An 18797-nucleotide genomic window follows, 5' to 3' on the forward strand; every position below is an offset into this window, starting at 1 on the left:
GTGTTTTGAAAGGTCAGCCCAGGCCATACAGAAAATAATAGGTTCCATTAATTTCAACACAGACAAAATCGGGAAACCATATTTGACAGTGTTATTTTTAAAGTATTTATACAAACTTAAAAGGGAAGACAAGCTCTGCCAGAAGCAGATAAATTCCTTGCTTTTACTTACTACTCCTAGTAAAATACTATTTTTCAGTAGCTCGTTGCTTGAGACCCTTCTCATATAATGACCTAGACAAGTGATTTAGGCAATTTTGTACCCAAAATGTCAGATTTCTGCAGACACGTAGACTTCTGGAGATGCAAATAGGTGCTTGGTGATGGATTTCAGAATGCCTGTCTGTGCTCATCCACATCTTAAAGCATTAAAACACCTTTAAAAATCAGACTCTCTGGTATCTGTTTAGTAAGGCATTTAAGCATATGAACAGTGTCAAGGGCTGTTTCTAACAAGCAGTGCAGGTGACCTTTTCAGTGAGCACCCAAGTGCCATGCTGACGTGTGGAGCTAGGAGATACTTCTGATTTAACAATGTAGATGTAGCCAAAGCTGGTTTTCATCTGAACAAGCCAGCCTGTGATAAAGACAAAGCTTTCTGTACCTTTGCAAGGTAGGTATACTTTAAATCTGTGTAACTTTCCCGGATTAAAAAGCTATCTACTTCCTAGCATAGAGAAGCCAAGAAAAGTCTGCGCACATGGGTTTCATTTGATCTCAGACAGAAATTCATTTCACAGACATACACATCTGCAGGCACACAGATGAAAGGGACCATGGCTTAAGTGGTATATATCTAACTCTACTTTTTGATGTGGTATTCTGCTCCTGGGAGAAGATACTCTTTCATTCCACAGCTGCCACTGAATTGTCAGTATAGTAATTGCTAGCTGAAATAATGGCAAATTGACTCATGCAATCATAAAAGATTTAAATAGGATGAAAATTGCTACTGCATAGATTACAAAAGAAGACTCTGAAACCAAGCCTCTGAGAGAAAGAGAGAGAAGTATGGTATGTTGGGGTCTCTTGCATTAGAACGGTCTGTTGTGTTAGAAGCCTTGAATTCGGGGTCTGGCTGTGCCGTAGTATACCACTGTGTGCTCTTTGGGAGATGATTTTATATCCCTGCTCCATGGTAGTATTTCCTTATCTGTGTCCTGACAGTAACATTACTTTTGTATGTCATGCAGTGGTAGCATCAAGCTTAATTAATGAGTGTATAAAGTCTTGGAATAACTCAGCTGAAGGGTGCTATGGAAGGACAAAATCTAATTATTTTTATTAGTTAAAAGTGTGAATGAATATGTGTGAGAAGGCGCATACCATGTAGAGAACAGCTGAAAGCACATAAGCTTTCAACTAAATTATTTTTTTCAGTTGTTTCTTGTATTATCCAGCATATGACTAACAGTCACATTTTTCCAGGTTGTCTAGTTCTTGAAGCATCGCTGTCCTCAAGCTCTTGGAATATCACACAAACATTTCGATTGAAAAAGTAAGAGCCTGATTCCTATTGAGGTTTATTGAGGGGTTTATGTTTGTGTGTGGGGAGGGGGGCTGAAGTATGATCATTCTGGTTTTTTTGTATTTATTAAGGAAATACATTTCACTAAAGATAGTCACATCCCTTTTCTTGGCCCATTTCCTTCTTCTCCTCTTTTTCTATTGTCCTTAGAAAGCTACTTCTTCTGATAACTCCTTTATTTAACGGGATCCTGGCAGCTAGCTGTAGGAGAGTCATTACATTGACTGAATTTATGACAAGTGCCTGAAGAGATAATAAAGGATGTCACAATGACATTAAAATCCTTTTTGTCCTTGTGAAAAAGGTGGGCCCCTGGTACTCAGGATAAGACCTAGATCAGAGGAGTCAAGAGATTCTGTAAAAGTCACTTTATGGACTGTTTTTTAATTGAGCCAGATGTAATTTAAATGTGCTCCATGGGTAACGTGAATACAATTAAACTAGAAAGTAACATCTAATCTGCTAATAGGAATAATGAATACCTATTGTTTTGTACACATTATTTTTCAGAGCCATACTCTTTATTGAGAGCTTGCAGTAGAAAGCAGTTGTGCCCAGTACATGGCCTAACCTGTTGTGTGATTGTTAAAACTTAGAAAGATCTGGCTAACATATGCTGTAGGTAACTACAGTGTTCCCATTCAGAGTGCTCCTCCCCTATGCAAAGAGGCTAATTCATAGACACCTGGGATGAAATTGTACTCCTGCTTTTTGGGAAGTGGCACATCACTTCACTGTCCCTGGAGCAACACAGGGAAGGAGCTGTCTTTCTCTAAATCAGAGCATTTCTCAGCATGCGTGGAGAGGGCTTGTGCTGCTCTTGGCTCTCGTCCATGCTGATAGACGCATTGCAAAGCAAGATAGGGACAAACTAGTCTCCAACAGGCATATTTTTTTGGTGGGGGAAGGCAACAGCAAGCTAGCAATACTTGCTAGCACTACACACACAGAACAGAAGTTCAGGGAAGCTGTGAAAGAATCAGTGATGGTTTTCTGCCCTTTTCTAGTTAAAAGGTACTATAAGGCCACTTACGGACTGAAGAAAACCACATCAAAATGAAACCCAAAGTGTTCCGTCTGCTTCATGATTTTTGGAAATTTATGACTCTCAGCATCACAGCACAGATTGTATTTCATACTAAATTTGTCCTCAGAATAAGCACAACAGAACAATAGGCTTGGAGGGTAAACGCAGGTTATGTGTTTTACACATTTCATTACATGTTTGCCAGGTTGTTCTCTTGTGTTTTTGCTTTTTTCTGTCACTTGAAATCTCACATTCATGGCTGAATCCAGACTGAGTCCGTGTGTCTTACAAAAACTCTGTTTTCTGTGTTACCAGCTGCTCACAGTGTATACACAAGGGTGAGTGTGCCAGCTGTAAATGGACACGTGTCTCTCCTGCCACCACCTGCCAGGTGAAGTTTGTTGGGGGGGGTTGGAATCCCCCATGATGCCTTCTCCTTGTATTTTTTACATCTGAACAGCAATCTTTCTCTTCCTTGTCCTGACATGGAGAAATGCTGATTTTTTTCAGGATAGTTGTTATGCAGCTGCTTCCGAGGGGATCGCCGCTGCGCAGAAAACAGAGGTTAGTTAGCATTTTAAGAACGGCATTATTGGGGTTCTGTGGGTTGGGGGAGAAATTTATGTAAAATAAGAGGACTTTGCAGGAGGAATAGAGAGATGGATGGGGAGGCAGTCGGTTACATAGAAAGGCAATGCAGAACTTGGATTGATACTGTTTTTTCTTAGTGCTTTGTTGGTGCTTCAAGGTACCAACAAAGATTTGTGTTTCAGATCCAGACATTGAGACGGTGAACACTGCAGTAGTCATGCGCCTACCTCTAGATGCAGATTTTACAATACTGCTTTAAATGCCAGAGCCCCTGTATGCTCTATTTAGGCGCTCCACAGGAGCCAGTGTGCTGAGGGCTGGTTAGAGTAATCTGACCACCAACAAAAAAAAACAAAGGAGAACATCTCGGACTTAATCTCTTACCTAGACTTAAATGCATGGTTGAGTTCTGCTGTCACAGACAACTCTGTGAAACTAGGTTTAAGAGTCTCAAACTTCTTCCTCATTTTATGCAGCCAGATCACACTTCTCCTGAAACATAGCTGCCAGGGGAGCAGAAGGAGGGGGAGGATGTCCAGTTTCTGCATAACAGACAAGTGGCTAGAGGATGCATCCAGGAACTGAGATCCCTGCGTGTTTGTAAATCCTTGGTTCACACTTCCAGAAAAAATTTGCTTGCCTCCAGGCTATAGACAAAACCGAAGATGGAGCTACTCTCCATCCATCCGGCTCAAGCTGGATCACTGGAAAGGAAGGGGTGTCGGTGGTGCCAAAGTACCTTCTGAATCTGCTTATTGAGTTCTCTATTGAAATCATACAGACTGTATGTGATTTGCCTCATAGGCCAGCCCTTTAACCACGAGGTTATCCCTTCGTTCTTTATGGTGCCAGGATGGTTTTATTTTTTCATAAAACTGAGTGATCTTGTCATCAGTGGTTGCTTATGACATGCAGGTGTTAGGAAAGAAATGAGTAGTGAAGAGAAATTTGACTGAGTAAGTACATAGAGATTTGCTGCCTACACTTTTTGGTTTCTAGTTTTCTGTGAGTGATAGCACGGTTGGTATAAATAGTGACTGTGCTCTTGTCTCTAAATGTTTTGTTAGAACTACCCAAACTTTTACCTGGGAAGACAGGAATTACCTCTTAAATTCGGCTGTTCAGCTGAGGTTTCTTAAACAAAATCACAAAATCCATTTTATTTTTCACAGAGACAAGTGGCATTGTAATATTTGTGCTTCTGAACATTAATATTCTGGATTTGGTCTGCATATAAAACATAACGGCTGGTGAAAGAACAGAGGAAATTCTTCTTTGCTGTGATTCCAAGTGCATTAATTTGACATTGGTAAATAGTTGGAATTGCCTGGGAGATGACTTTCTTCCATATGCCTTATCTTGGAAAGACAGTGATGGACAAGGCAGTGAAAGCACTAGAGGCTGTCCAAAGGCAGATGTTTTTTTAGAAGTGATTGATCCATTCAGAGGGCTTGAAATTGCATTTCAAATCCTGCTCTTCTTTGACTGCTGGTGCTTTAAGGAGAACATACTGGAGAGCTGAGAAAGAGGATTTGTGTTTTCCCACAGCCCCAGCCAAGCATTTAGATTAATACACTTTTTTTTCGGTGGCAGCCCCAGCCCTCCTCCTGACTCCAGCTGCTGGTTTCCGTGCATACACCTTCCCCCTTCGTGTGCCAGAGCAGCAGTTGGAGTGGTTGTGAGAGTACGCTTGGCTGGGGAGCTGATTTGGCTGGAAATAACCATTTTCTTTCAGCAGGTTGTTTTTCGTCTGGGCCAGTTCCCCCATCCAGTTCTTTTGGTGGCCTCGGGACCCAATGCTAGCACTGCAGGAGGGGCTGTGCCGGAGCCGGGATCGAGCTCCCCGGGGTGGCAGAGGCTGAGCTCACCCGGGGTGGTGGAGGCTGCTTGGTCTGGGCCGCTTGCCAGATATGTCCGCATGCGACCTTGCAGCCATGCTAACCACACCTCTGAGGTATGTGGCTGCCACTGTTTACACAGCCCAGGGAAGCGTTAGGCTGCCCAGGGATGGGGCTGCAGCTCAGAAATGTGGAGCTCTATTGGAGTTGACAAGGGCTGTGCTGATTTACATTACCTGAGGAACTGGCGCATGCTTGCTGTACTCTCTCTGCGTGTTTACGCTGCTTTCATCGCATGCCTCACAACTAGTGATTTTTTATAAATATCCTACTGCCCTCTCTGCTGACTCCCTTCCCTCTTGCTGCTGGGCATCTCCCCCCCAGCCCTCGCCACACACTGACTGGAAGGTCAGCAGCATCATCTGGCACTGGGGAAATGAGCACCACAGACCCAGTGAGGACGCCTGGTCCCTCCTGCATTCAGTGAGGAAATTCACGCTTTCTTTTTGCTGTGGAGGAAAGTGTCACGGACCACAGGGGTCAAGCCGGGAAGCAGGCTCTCAAATAGCTGAGGCCAGCCTGCCTCAGCGCTGTGAGTGACTGCGCTGACGCCATGAGTCCGAGGCAGGATGCAGCGAGGGAGCCCGTGTCGTGTAGCCGCCGAGAAGGCATGATTTCAGGGGAGGCTGAACCTTCCAGAGTAAACCATTCTTGCCACCATTTCTTCTTGATGTAAGATAAATAACAAGGCAAGCTAAGCTAAGGCGCCCTGTGGTGTGCGGTGCCTGGCAGAGAGATGGGCACGAGCCCTGAAGCACCGCAGCGTCCTGCGGCACCCCTGGGCAGGGGATGCCTGGCGTTTCCCTCACCGGGGCTCTGATGCAGCTCTGGGGGATCTCCGGTGTGTTTGTATGATGATATTGTGTTATTCCTGTGCTTCAGGGCTCCATGCTGGCTACCAGTGAAAGCCCCAAAGCAGCGTTTTACACCTGTCTGTAGTAGTTGGCTTCTGGATTTGTGTGAGGATTTTGACTGTCCTTGGTGCACTGGAGGCTGAGCACAAGCAGAGGGATGGGACGCAGGTGGAGAAAAGCACTGGTGCTTTGCTGGCTTTAATCTCTCAGATTTAAATATCTCAGATTTCTGCTTCAGTTGTCCTGCTCGCATACTGAGGGTTAAACTGATTCCCCAGGTCAGGGTGGGAGTGGATTTTCCCCCTCAGGCTGTTTTTCAGGGATTTTCTTTGCCTTCCTCCGTTATCCATACTAGAGGTCATCTTGGAGGCCCTTTTGCAGACCCTCTGGCCCCAGCCTTTGCGCTCTCTTGCCCTTTCCTAAGGCACAAGTTGCGGCATTCTATCAGTTGTGACACGTCTCACATTTGCTCTGGAGCACTCTGGCATTCAGCGGGCCATGGCAGCATGTGGGGACAATGTGCCAGGGACCTTTCTGAGATGGGCAAATGCTGTGTTTGCAGTGGATGGCAATGTGTCCCCGGTGGTCCCCTCAGGCCGCCAGCCTGAAGACTTGGTGTTGCTCTGGGTACCTGAAGAGATGAGTGGGCAGAAAAACCCTGTGGGAAGGACTTTCCTAGAGGTTTTGCACCAGCACCCTTCTCAGGGTCAGGAAGGCTGAACTGCTCAGTGGATGTGTCCACAAGGTGAACAGCAGAAATCAGGATAATCACAATACTCTAAAAACTCATTTTAAACTAGTTTTATAGGCAGTCTAAAAGAAAGCTAGAAATCACTTGCCTGAGAAGGTCCCAAACAGTTTGTAGTTTCACATGTATATTTTCCTGGGTTTTTTGAATGTTTTCAGTTTGTTGTCTGAAAGATACACAGAGAGGAAACCGTCTGTGTGATTATAAAACTGGGAAGCAGCAAAACTGATTAAACATGAGATGCTGTCAAATGCATCAAGTAAATACACTAGGGAAAAAATCTCTCTTCTTGCTCGGTAGTGTTAGCAAGTTAGAATAAGTAAATATAAAGTTACACAAAGAAAAGCACATTTTAAAAATTGGCCACATTTCTGCAAGACTGTGACAGCATCAAAGCAAACTAGGATTCTTCTTAAATGCTTGAAAATAGATTTGTGAACTTCTTAGCATCAAAATGGGATATCAAAAAATCCCCACAGTTGTGTTGTACCTTTAGCTCTATGTATGACTTTGAAAAGACTTTCTAGTAAAGCTAAGTCTGGGGTTCTTTCTCAACTTTTCATTCTGGGATTTGACCCTGCTTCCCCTTTTCAGGTCACAAGAGATGCCTTCATTTGTTTCTCTGATCTCTTGTAGTGACGGCACCATGGGTTTTGTCTTGTGTTGTCACTTAGTTCTTCAAGGGTCCACCAAATGTATCATTTCAAGCTGTGTTTTTGTGGTACTTACCTTCCAGTATGTCGGATTGTGATTCCTTTGGGCAACTTTGTTATGAGATAAATTGAAATATAAAATAAGTAGGTAAAAATAGTTAGCTTGTAAGAGGTTGTGGTTGACAGTACTTCCCAGGATCAAGCTTAACAAGATTTGAAATTAATAAGGAAAAATGTATCCAGTGCCATAAAACCCGCATTGCTGAGTGGTGATTGTTTATGCAGCTGTTGTTTAACTGCCTAGCCTTTTTGTAACCAGATTTTGTTTTGCTTTGTTTTCTAATAGCATATCAGCATTCATTCCATTGAACCTTTGTGGATTTCTACATTAGGCAAAAGTGAAATAACAGTCAAAGGAGAAAACTTTACACGTGCATCAGGCATAAAACTGATACTGATTGGAATCACTGGCTGTAAACCAGACATGTGAGTTAAGCTTGGAAAAATAATACTGTTTACTTTGCATGATGAAAGTTATGCCCATTTTGCCCTAGCAGTAGAGTTGTATGAACAGTTGTATGGACCTCTCCTCAGCTGAGGGGGTATGCCCTGCCCTCCTTTAGTTATACTTCCACTTTAAATTCCCGAAGGATGGAAATTAATTTGAGTGCAATACAAGGGATGGGTGGGCAGGTGGGCAGCTCTTAGCAGTAGTTAGGACAGTTCTGTACGTGTGGCCCTCTGTGCCTTTCAGCAGACAACAAGAAGTTAGGTCACAGGAAAGCCTCAGCTTTTGTTTGACTCTCCTCTGCTTCAAAATATTCCCCATATATTCTAGGATTCTACTTGTGAAAGCACAGACACCATGCCAGAGAAGGGAATCTCTCATGCAACTTTTCTCTGTTGATGATTGCACAGTATAACCCCCTAGATAATTAGGCTATCTTATACTGAATCAGTCATTTTCAGGTGGCAGCTGCAATGGCTGCCTTGATTACCAACCCCATTTACATAGCTAGCACTTGAAAAAGTTTATTCATATGGTACAGTTCAATTTTGGTTCAACCATGAATTTCTTGGGGACCACAGAAAACAAAGGAGGAGAGGGATGGAAAGAGGGAAAGGAGGGGAAAGAGGAAGTAGAAACAAAGAGGAAGGAGAGAAAGGGAGAAAGGAGGGGGGAAGAGGGAAAGAGAGAGAAAAAGAAGAAAGAAAAGGAAACTGAAGATTCTCATTCTTGACTAGCTAATGTGTTGATAGCACAGAAAAGTACACAGCAAAGTACACAGTTTATACAGCAAAATCACACATTGCATTACATAGCCTCACCCCGAAGGCCATAAGAACTGATACCTGTACCATCTTCTGTGATTTTGTGACACATAGCAGCTTTGTTCAAAAGATGCCCTACTTTGTCTTTTCAGCTCCCTGCTCTCTTTTCTTCTCTTCCATCTGGCAGGTCAAAGAGAGATTCATTCCTCTTCCTCTCCTCATCCTTTGCTTTAGGTGGTAGGCTTTGTGTAGTAACATCAATGAGTGACATAGTGGCATCTGTGTTCAGCATCTGACTGTTTTCTTCTCCTCCAGCATTAAAGTGAGAAATGTGCTAAATGATACACAAATGACATTTGCTCTCCCACCAACACGTAAAGAGGCCAAAAGTATATGTATACAGGCTAATGGGAAAAAATGTTCACCACCAATGACCCTGCATTATGTTTCACTGCCATCGTGTTTTGGAATCACACCAAATACCTCCTGGATCAGGTAAATTTGTCTTTCTATACTTTTTATGTATTTATTAAAATGTAGTCCCACTGAGCTGATATAAGCCTCCTTCCTTGGCCAGACTGCAGCTGATATAAACCTGGATGATTGCTGTAACCTGTTGTGGAGGATGAATTTACACCAATGAACTGATTTAATATTTAACACACAGATAGGGTCATGATAGCTGTAAGATGGTTTCTGTGTTCTGCGGGATTCTGTAAACTCCTTCCTGCTCACCTCAGGTCTCCTTTGTAGAAGTCAAAAATAATCTCTTCATACTAAAGCTAAATCCAAAATATGGGTAGCACGCATGAATTCAAACTCCAATTAACTTTGATTTCTCGATACTAATACATCCTTCACCTCCAAAACAGTACAAAATATGAGTGAATTGGAAATGAAGTGAAAATAATTGCCACTGCAGTGATACACGCAAACTTGCTTTAGGACAGGTTTCCCTAAAGCTACAAGAGCCCTTTTCAAGCCTCTACTGTCTTCTGTGGGAGACTCACAGCTCCAGTGGAAGACTTACAGGGTGGTTTTAAGATACTCTCAGGCACAGCTTTCCACCTGTCCCTCTGCCTGCACAGTTTTACCTGCTTTCATGTTCTTAATCTGGTATCTTGGCATCAAGCACTGGGCAAGTGTGGATTTGAGGTAATAAGTTGGACTGGCAAGCTGCAGCAGCTGAGCAGCTAGGATGCATGCCCTCATCTCCAGGTGAGGGGCCAGCTCAGGCAGCTGGAAATTAATAATACCTTAACCATTCCAACTGTGCTCTGCAGAGATAGTGAGCCAGAGCGCCTCAGACACAAGCACCATTGTGTGTGCTGAGACAGATGGTCTGAACCACTGCTGAGAATGTTTCCTGTGAGGTGGCCTGGTACCATTGGTTCATCCCGAAGAAGGCAAGAATTAAGCACAGGCAGGGCTGCTCTGGGGCAGTGAAATACCATGATGCTCTTTCTTCAAGATAGAATGTTAAATCACGGTCTAGTTCTTTGGCTGCACGAATAGAAAACAAGGTGGAGAGTCCCTGAAAAGGAGTATGCATGTGTACGCTATCAAGTCATTTGGTTTTGCGGTAGCAAAGCATTTACCGTGACAAGGAAAGAATGAAAGTACACTGTACAGCTCAAATTATCCTTGTCCTGCAGTTTGACTTTATTATATTGGCTGCTACCAAAGCAAAATGCACGAGTAGTTTATTTATGGCTGAAGCCTTAATGCAGAACTTGTCTGTGAGAAAACAGATAATATTAACCTCCCTTCCTCTCCTTTTTCCTTACAGTGTGGTCGCAAAATTACTACGATTGGTAGAAATTTTAATGTGGGTGGACAGTGTGATTATTTTCAGACGACCAGAAGATCAAACCTCACGGTAAATCTTAAATCTCCTTTACAATACCAGATAGAGATCTCTTAAGGGATTAGGTTTATGCCTAAGGTTTCAGGAGGATCTCAATATTTTTCGAACACTTGCAGGCACACATCCAGTCACCCTGCTGAAATAAATATGACCACTTGTAGGATTACAGTTGCACACATTCTCAGTACAGGATCATGGATACACATAAGCTACTCTCCTGAATAATGCCCTGAGCCTTTTTCTATGCTGTAGAGACTTGCTCCCAAATTCATCCTTTTCGAGCCTCCCCATCCTCCACATTTGGGTCTGTTGGAGGATGGGGTGGTGTACTTCTCTCTAGCTTTGTGTTGACAACCCAAATGGTACCACTGCCTCAGAAAGGGGTGGGAGACTGCAGCTGGTTTTGGGATGAAACCCTTCCTCTGAGGTTGTGAGGAGGTGTGTACCCTGGTGCCTCCTGGGCTTGCAGCACAGAGGCCAGAAAACAGCAGCACCACCCGATGGCGTAACTAATGGGGTGACTGTAGCAACTCCCCTCTATCAGGAGTTATGTTGGGGAGAGCCAATGCCCAGGGGTGCTGAAGAGCTCATGCTGCTCTCGTCACCTGCATTGAGGGGAAGGAAGGAGAAATCACTGTCACTATTCCTGTCTCACTGCAGGAAATAGCTGCCTTAGCAGTGTGCAATCAGCCTTAAAGCAGCGTGCGGAGCATGTGATAAATGTGCTTAATGGTAGACACAGGCTCAACACAGAAACTTTCCCAGGTGCTCTGCATGCAGCCCTGATCTCAGAGAAGAGGTTTAGCAGGTATCTGCGTGAAGTCAGGAAGATGTTAAAATTATTCTGAGTGTCTCTGTAATTGTACCCACTGTTGACTACTTAATGACTGTTACAGCTTTGCTATTGCATTTCTAGGTCTCTAGGTGTCCTGGAAATGAATCTGAGTATCATTACTTAACGCCAAGCCTGAGCCATGCAACAGAGGGTAAAGTTGTTGATATGATGTTAAAAGTGGAAACTACCTTTATACCGTGTGTCAAATTACACTATCACCCTGACCCGGTGTTCATTAACTACCAGCTACACACTGAGCTGGATCCTGATCTGGAATTAAAAATATATGTAAGTTTGAAAGTAATAAACTATAATTCCTTATTTAAAATAGTCATTAGGGATCATTTTGTTTCTTACTGTATTTAGTGACTGTTTATTATCTTCAATTTTTTCCCTCTAGAAAGAAAATGACAACTTGAATATTTCTAAAACTGAAGTAGAGGTTTATCTGTCATATATGAATGGTGCACAGACCAAAAAGATATGGTTCAGTGTCCAAAATATTACCAAAAAAACAGATCGTAGCACCATACTGTGCAAATTCAAAAGGGAAGGAACAGACAAGATTGACTTTTCTACAGTGAAAGTTTTTGTAAGTAGAATTCCCTAACAACGCTTGAATGTTTATGCAAAAGTAGTAAAACATAGCATTAATGCTCTGGTCATGATATGCTTTATAGAGGGAGGACTGGATGCACTTTTGTTCTCCTCGTACTTGGTAGTCTGGTTTATCTTCCTTACATCTACACATGCCTGCCTAGCTTAGGTACTACTAACAGTACTGAGTTCATTTACTGTCTGGTTACTACTGTAGTGTCAGAGGTGGTGTCAGAGGTTACAGCTGTAGTGTCAGTGAGCTGAGCTCACTGCTGCTGAGCTCCAGGAGAGTAGTAGCTTGTCCGACCTCTGGCTGCAGCACAAATATCACCAATAAAGCATCACTGGCTCCAGGAAAGCCCCTCATCCGAGATCTGTAAGCAGTCTGCTGCTGCAGTGTGGCCATGAGGAGAAGGATTGAGTCCTCCCATTCACTTTTTCCCACTAAAGTAGATAAGGATCTTGAACAGTGCGCAGGGATCACCACTGAGACAGAAGAGAAGGTATTTCTGGATGAAAAAGGGGGGTGACGTTCAATGTGGACCAAAATGTCATGAAGGAGATCAAAATGCTGTGAACATATGGCACAAAGCCTGGCCGAAATGTAAGAACATTAGTACGGACATCAAAGCTAAATGACAGCTTAAGATATTTGCTCCATGAATAAGATGAAGATATGAATTTTTTAAAATGCAATCATCACCATTTATGAGGGAGAAAAATGATGCCAGACTCTTACTGCAGTGTATGGTGGTATAAAACAGAAATAACTCTATTGACTTCAAGGCATATGGATCATAGTAAAGATTAACGAAGCTATTCTCAATTTCATATCACTGTTAACTGATCCCCATCTGTGGATCCTGTCATCTGAGCCAAGTTATAGCATGGTGTTGCATTTAAATATTAACATTGCCTTTGCAATATCACATGCTCATCCTGCAGGCTTCATAGGAGAAACTGTCATAGAAGAGGTCCACCACTTCGCTAAAGCAAGTCAAATGCAATAATTATAATGTAACATTTCACTTCTGATACCTTAAAAGTTATTTTTTCCAACATCAAGCAAAAAGTAAAAGTAGGAAATCATCATATTTTTTTTCAATCTTATAAATAAATCATCATAGAAGAAGTAAGGCCAGTCTGAAGAAAGGATAAGCTGGGTATAAAAGACAGGTATGGCCCAAGAATAAATGTATCTCTTGCCTTAGTTTTCAGGAAGAAAGAGGATGTGAAGTGTGGGGTCAAAGACAGGATGATCAGTCTGAATGGATGTATCAAAGAAGAAAAGGCCATTCTTGTGACAGAAGCAAGATTCAGATAGATCAAGGGCCCCAAGACAGCTGGAACAGAATCATTCCCATCACAGCACTGAGAAAGAACAGGCACATGATACTGTAGGTTTAGTAGGGAAGATTTTAAATAAAACTGTAAAGTCAGAAATACTATATTAGAAGCAGCTAATATAAAACCACTATTTAAAAGGGGAAAAAAATAGGTAAATGGAGGTTTGCTGATTTAATCCTAGCTCTGTGTAAAGCTTTATAATGTGTTTTGAATGAGGAACTCATGAAAGACCCAGAGGTAAATGGAAAATGGGATAACTGTCAACTTCTTTTTAATAAAAGCAGATTATGCTAGATATCTTTATTTGGTAACATGAGTGATTTCCTCAACAACAAAAAAGTGATAGATCACATGTACCTGGAAGTTGTTCAGTAAGCTACTTAACATGGTGATTATGAAGATGCTAGGGATTAGAAAAATTGGATGCTGTATATGGGGAGCTGACTCTGGGCAATGTTGATTTTCATACAGATATTATTTAATAACACTAGTGACTTGAGCACAAAAATAAGGCATGCACTAATAACATTTGCTGATGACATAAAACTCAGAGGCATTACCAGTCCAGAGAAGGTTTTGTAATGTCATGGAGGAAGAATGAAATTAATTTAGGAATAGGAATGGGATGAATTCAAGTGTACCTTATTTAGTCTGTGATTCATAAGCAAGATAAATAACAGATAAGGAAAGAAATGGGGGCACTGAGTAGGAAGGTTATGGTGAAGATTCAAGATAATCTAAGTATAAGCAGAAAATTAAATTAATGCTTTGTCTCAGTTTTCAATAAGCAGGGATGAGTAACAGAAATTTCTGCTTTAGGAATGCTTTGGTTGGACATGACAAGTGGAGAAAGGCAGGTGTATTAGTCATGGGATGATCAATGTATTTAGCCATCAATGCATTTCAGCCTTGGAAAAGGCAAATGGGATCCTAGGAAGGCTCAGACCAAAAGTACCTTGTACAGGACCTGTGAAAACATATAAACAACAGAGGGAAAGAATAACATTTGATGGAGGAAATAGGTCTGCTTTGTCTTCTGTTCTTTGTAGCCCCAGAAATACAAAGGCTGTGTCCTTCCAGCCCTGTGGGGTTTCTTTGCTTGCTCGTGTCTGTGTAGCTGCGATGTGACTATCCAGTTGGCAGTGTCCAGCTGCCCTGACTGCTCACCTCCTGTGACAAGCCAGTGATTGAAATCACCAGATCTCTGCCTTCCCCGCTGAAACCCAAAGTAATTTCAATCCATCTCTTCTTTTCAATTATCTCAGGCTCAGCTCTATCCCTGGCACTTGGTGGTATTCTTTTTCTGTGTCAAAGCATATTTTTACTTCGCCTCTGTTTCTAGGCTTAGCTACCCTTTATTTACGTGCTTTCACAGTCCTCTTCGGGATCCTCCTTTGTGAAATTTCTTCTGCCATAATTATCAGTGGTGAATGCCTCAGTTCAGCATCTGGCAGACCTCAGCACTTTCGTGTATTCCTAAGAATTAATGCCTATCCTGCCTTTGACAAGCCCAGTCACTGTTGGGGGATGTTGTACATGTATTGTGTGTTGTATTTGTTCTTAAGCGGACCTTCAGGAACGCCCTACATCCTACATAAAGAGGTTGAAACTTCTGCAAAGAAATAGGGAAGAGGGCTGTGGGCCAGGCATCTATCAAAATTTCACTTCCCTCATTATTAGCGTGAGTCTTATCTTACTTTTCTGCTCAGCAGAGTAAACAGTGTGAGTGCAAAGGACTGTTTTTAACTATCCAACACATGCCTTCCTCGCTTCAAAATGCCAGAATGTTTTAGCAGTGATTCTGAAGTGCATGAGGCACTTGGCCAGCTGGATGGCCAGATCTTGCCATTTGTTTGAGGGCTCAAGTTTGCAGCAAAGCAATGGCAAAATTTTGTGCTGCATGAGGACCCCCAAATTTTCTCTTGTCACTGCTCTGTTATCCTGCTTAAACATCAAGTACAGTAAAAGTTAAGTTTGTGTTGGTTCACATATGTTTTCCCGAATTGCTGCTGTCTTCTCAATAATCAGCAGAACCAGAGTCCTTCATGTGCCTCAAATACATATCTTTTTTAATACATTAAATGTTGTTTTAAGCACTGCTATAATACCTGTCCTCTATTAACATAGCCATTATTTTTCTTCAGGTCAAATTAGGAAATTTTGAGCATGAAGTCAAACCAACATCATCACACATATATTTATATGTTCTTATTTTGCTACCTATTGTAGTGGGTGTCATTATAGGTAAGTACAATAATGTGATTTCAGTTTTTGATTTGCTGAAGGGTATAATCATGACACATAAACACATAGACATACACACATATATGTTGGGACTGTCACAAACAGTCTGATGGTTTTCCCCTGTTCCAGAATAAGAGTGGATAAAGTTAACTTTGGTCTGGTGGTGAAGTCCATCTATGTCAGACTGCAGCACGTTATGAGACAGTAGTTTTGGCTATTCTGCTGGAATTACTCACCACCATTTAGTGACGCAAGCCACAGGACTGACATCCTTGTGTCACAACTTGGGCCCTTCCAGCTGTCAGAGCTGGGCTCCCCTTCTGTCCCTGGGGGCAGATGTTCCCTAACAAACTGCTTGTTCTCAGGAAGTGTTTGTGGTGTTTCTGCTCAGTCTCGTTTGGATCATTCATGAATTTGTAGGTCATTACTAAATTGAGGGGGGTAAATAGTTATCCCCTCCTCTGTTTGTCACTCCTTTTTTCTGAATGTTTTGACCTGGTTATATATTTGATAAATTTCCATTTATTGTAATAAGTTCAGGGGTTTGTTCTTTTGTTTGGTTGCGGTTTCTTTTAAAAGTGCATTACTTTTACAGGAACCATACCTCATGCCTTTACTCTCTCAAAAATAAGCTTTAGAGAAGTTAACAATTTGGAAGTGGATTTCCTGTTCAAAACAACTGTTTTTCCTGTTTAACCAGTGCCACTTTAAGTAGGTTGCTAGTAGTAGAAGTGGTTGTTAGATTCTGTGTCTCACTGTGCAGGTTTTACATAGCAGGGTGTGCTGTACTTTCAACAAAGTTGGATTGACAATTCTAAGATCTTGTTAAAAGAAATGTTTTTTATTAAACATTGGGATTAGAGCCAGGTAACTGGGGCTCATAGGTACTAGCACACTGACAGCAAGTAGGAACAGTAAGAGTCCAAGCATATATTAATCTTTCTGTTTCTTAAAATAATATTAAAATATGTCTTGTATAGGGCTTCTCTGTTCTGCAATTTCTGTACTCAGAATCTTTTTTTTCTTCCTTTTTAGTGCATTCATAGTTACTAGATACAAATCAAAGAGTTAACTCGTAAACAGAGTCAGCAACTTGAACTGCTGGAGTATGAAATTCGGAAGGAATACGCGAGGGTAGGTCTAAAGAGCTTTATAGAGCTTGAGTATAGCATAATTTCTGAACTGAAACTGTCAAGAAGCTCACATTATGTAAACATTTTGAATTTTATAGCTGTTAGAATATTTTTGTGTTGTATCAGAGTTCCTTCTTCAATGTTGGTGTGCATTGCAGTAGCAGATAGCACTGAGCTAATAGGATTGCATGTAATATTTCCTTCAACTAAAGTGGGAAAAAACCTTGCATTGGTACTTCCCACTCAGACGAGCTTCAGCTAGAAAAACAACGCCTCTTGCCTGAAAACTGTTTTTCAAGGAGCATCTATTGGGGCCAAGTTATAATTGTGAAGGTGATTTTGTGTCAACTAAACTAACTCTCTGGGTGGGGAGGGGGGGTGCTTTTTCAGGATTTGCTGAACTGCAGATGGATGAATTAGACGTGGTGGACAGTTTTGGAACCATTCCCTTCCTTGACTACAAACACTTTGCTCTTAGAACTTTCTTTCCAGAGGTAAGTATCTACAAGTCTTTCAGTTGGGAGCCCTGCCTAATAATGAAAAAGCTAGGAAGGTCAGGATCAAATAACTAAAGTAAATACTACACAGTAATTGCATATTGTTTTCACAAGAAACTTTTCTTAAATCAAGAATTAGTAAAGAACACTTAAGGCTGTACATCTCTGTATTTAACCAAGCCTAAATGCTGTAGATAAAGCACCATTGTTGAATTTTCAAGGGTTGTGTGTGCATCCATTTCTCTTTTGTCCAGCCTCACTAAGCTGCTTGCCTTTCAGGCCATCCTAACTAAGCTATAATTTAGGCATTGCTTTTTTTGTTCTCATGCTTTCACTTTCCATGCTATAGCTAATTAAAGTAACAGGCTGGCTAACATGCTAGCTAACATCATGACACTTCCTAATTAGACTTGTGGGATGAAGAAATGGCTCTAAGGTCATGCTGACTTTCTACTCCAAGCTGCTGACAGAAATGGTAAGACCTTAATTCAAAGGAGTGCAGGTCAAATGCTTAAAAATTACTTAAAGTAATTACTTAAAAAGTACTTAAGTGCTGTCCAGTGTAGAGGTGGATATTTTCATTGTTCTTTGGAGCAGTTTGTGCCACCATCAGAGGACCAAAGAGGCCTTCTTTTGAATGTTTTACTTCTCTTGCTATTTTTTTGCATATGTGGCTGATAAGTGCATTTGCCACCGCTTTCAAAATTATGTCATGATGTTAACCCCTGCTTGCTGGCATTTACTAATTGGCAGAAGCTGTGATCTCAGCTGATGGTATTTTGCTGTGTAACTGACACCAGGGAGTAGAAACCCTTGGTTAGTGCTCTGGTGTTTTAGGGTATAGCTAGTATGTATGCAAATTATCTACTAGTCTTCCTGTGTTGCTCATCACTGCCCAGTCCTGCAGTCTTACCTGCACACTGCTTCACTATTGCCATGTGTGATCCTACTAAAAGCTCATTGTGATGAAGTTAAACACATGTGATAGTGCATAATCAAGACCTTTTTTTGTACAACACCAAATACCAGATACTAAGGCAGAATAATATTTAACAATTACGTATGCATAATCTTTGTATGCTTTGAGTGTAGTTCTCATACCAAAGGAAACTGGGAATATCTTTTCTGGTACTGCTGTGATGCCCCCAGTCTAATTTGTATGGGGTGACTAGGAGGCTTGAAGAAAGTGGACCAAGGAAACCTTACTTTCTGCATCTTTTTCATTTCAATTTGTTTTGTTGCTAAGCATATTAGCATTAAAATAGTGGTTTTATTTTTAGAAATATGTCTTTTGCTAGTGATAGTCCCCTGTCAAAACAGTAACAATCTGTAGAAGCCGTCTGGATGGAAATGCTTTGCTTTATGCAAATAACAAGGAAAGAAAAAAGGCACGAAGTCTGCCACTCTGTTGTGTTATGTGAGGTCAGAAAGGGAAGGGTTCCTGTTTTGCCTTGGCGAGTCTCAAGCCACTGCGCATCCTGGAAATTACTCCAATTAGATTTTGTCTCAGTTTGAAATGCTGATACCACGAAGGTAAACTTGCCACTATTGGCTCTCAGCGTCAGGTAAGTTATTTAACGTATTGTGTATGAATTTTTCCTGCTAAGTACTTATCATTTACGTTGTGGGAGTATCCAAACATGGCTTGTGCTGTATGAATGTGGTAGAAGAGCAGCACTCTACTAAACAACTATTACAGATGAACAG

At 41.7% G+C, this 18797-nt stretch overlaps 1 protein-coding gene across 1 annotated transcript in view; it reads left to right on the plus strand.

Annotated features, from left to right (window-relative positions):
• Positions 1-18797, plus strand: part of PLXNC1 (plexin C1) — a 74521-nt gene that overhangs the window by 25187 nt on the left and 30537 nt on the right. Inside the window, 13 exon segments of the mRNA XM_068401573.1 lie at positions 1428-1497; positions 2870-2945; positions 3065-3118; positions 7645-7784; positions 8886-9065; position 9714; positions 10360-10449; positions 11354-11560; positions 11673-11864; positions 15361-15464; positions 16496-16518; positions 16521-16598; positions 16984-17087. Coding sequence (XP_068257674.1) covers positions 1428-1497; positions 2870-2945; positions 3065-3118; positions 7645-7784; positions 8886-9065; position 9714; positions 10360-10449; positions 11354-11560; positions 11673-11864; positions 15361-15464; positions 16496-16518; positions 16521-16598; positions 16984-17087 — 1319 coding nt within the window.

The sequence above is a fragment of the Nyctibius grandis genome, chromosome 5 (assembly GCF_013368605.1).
Source record: "Nyctibius grandis isolate bNycGra1 chromosome 5, bNycGra1.pri, whole genome shotgun sequence".
In the NCBI taxonomy this organism is placed as follows: Eukaryota; Metazoa; Chordata; class Aves; order Nyctibiiformes; family Nyctibiidae; genus Nyctibius; species Nyctibius grandis.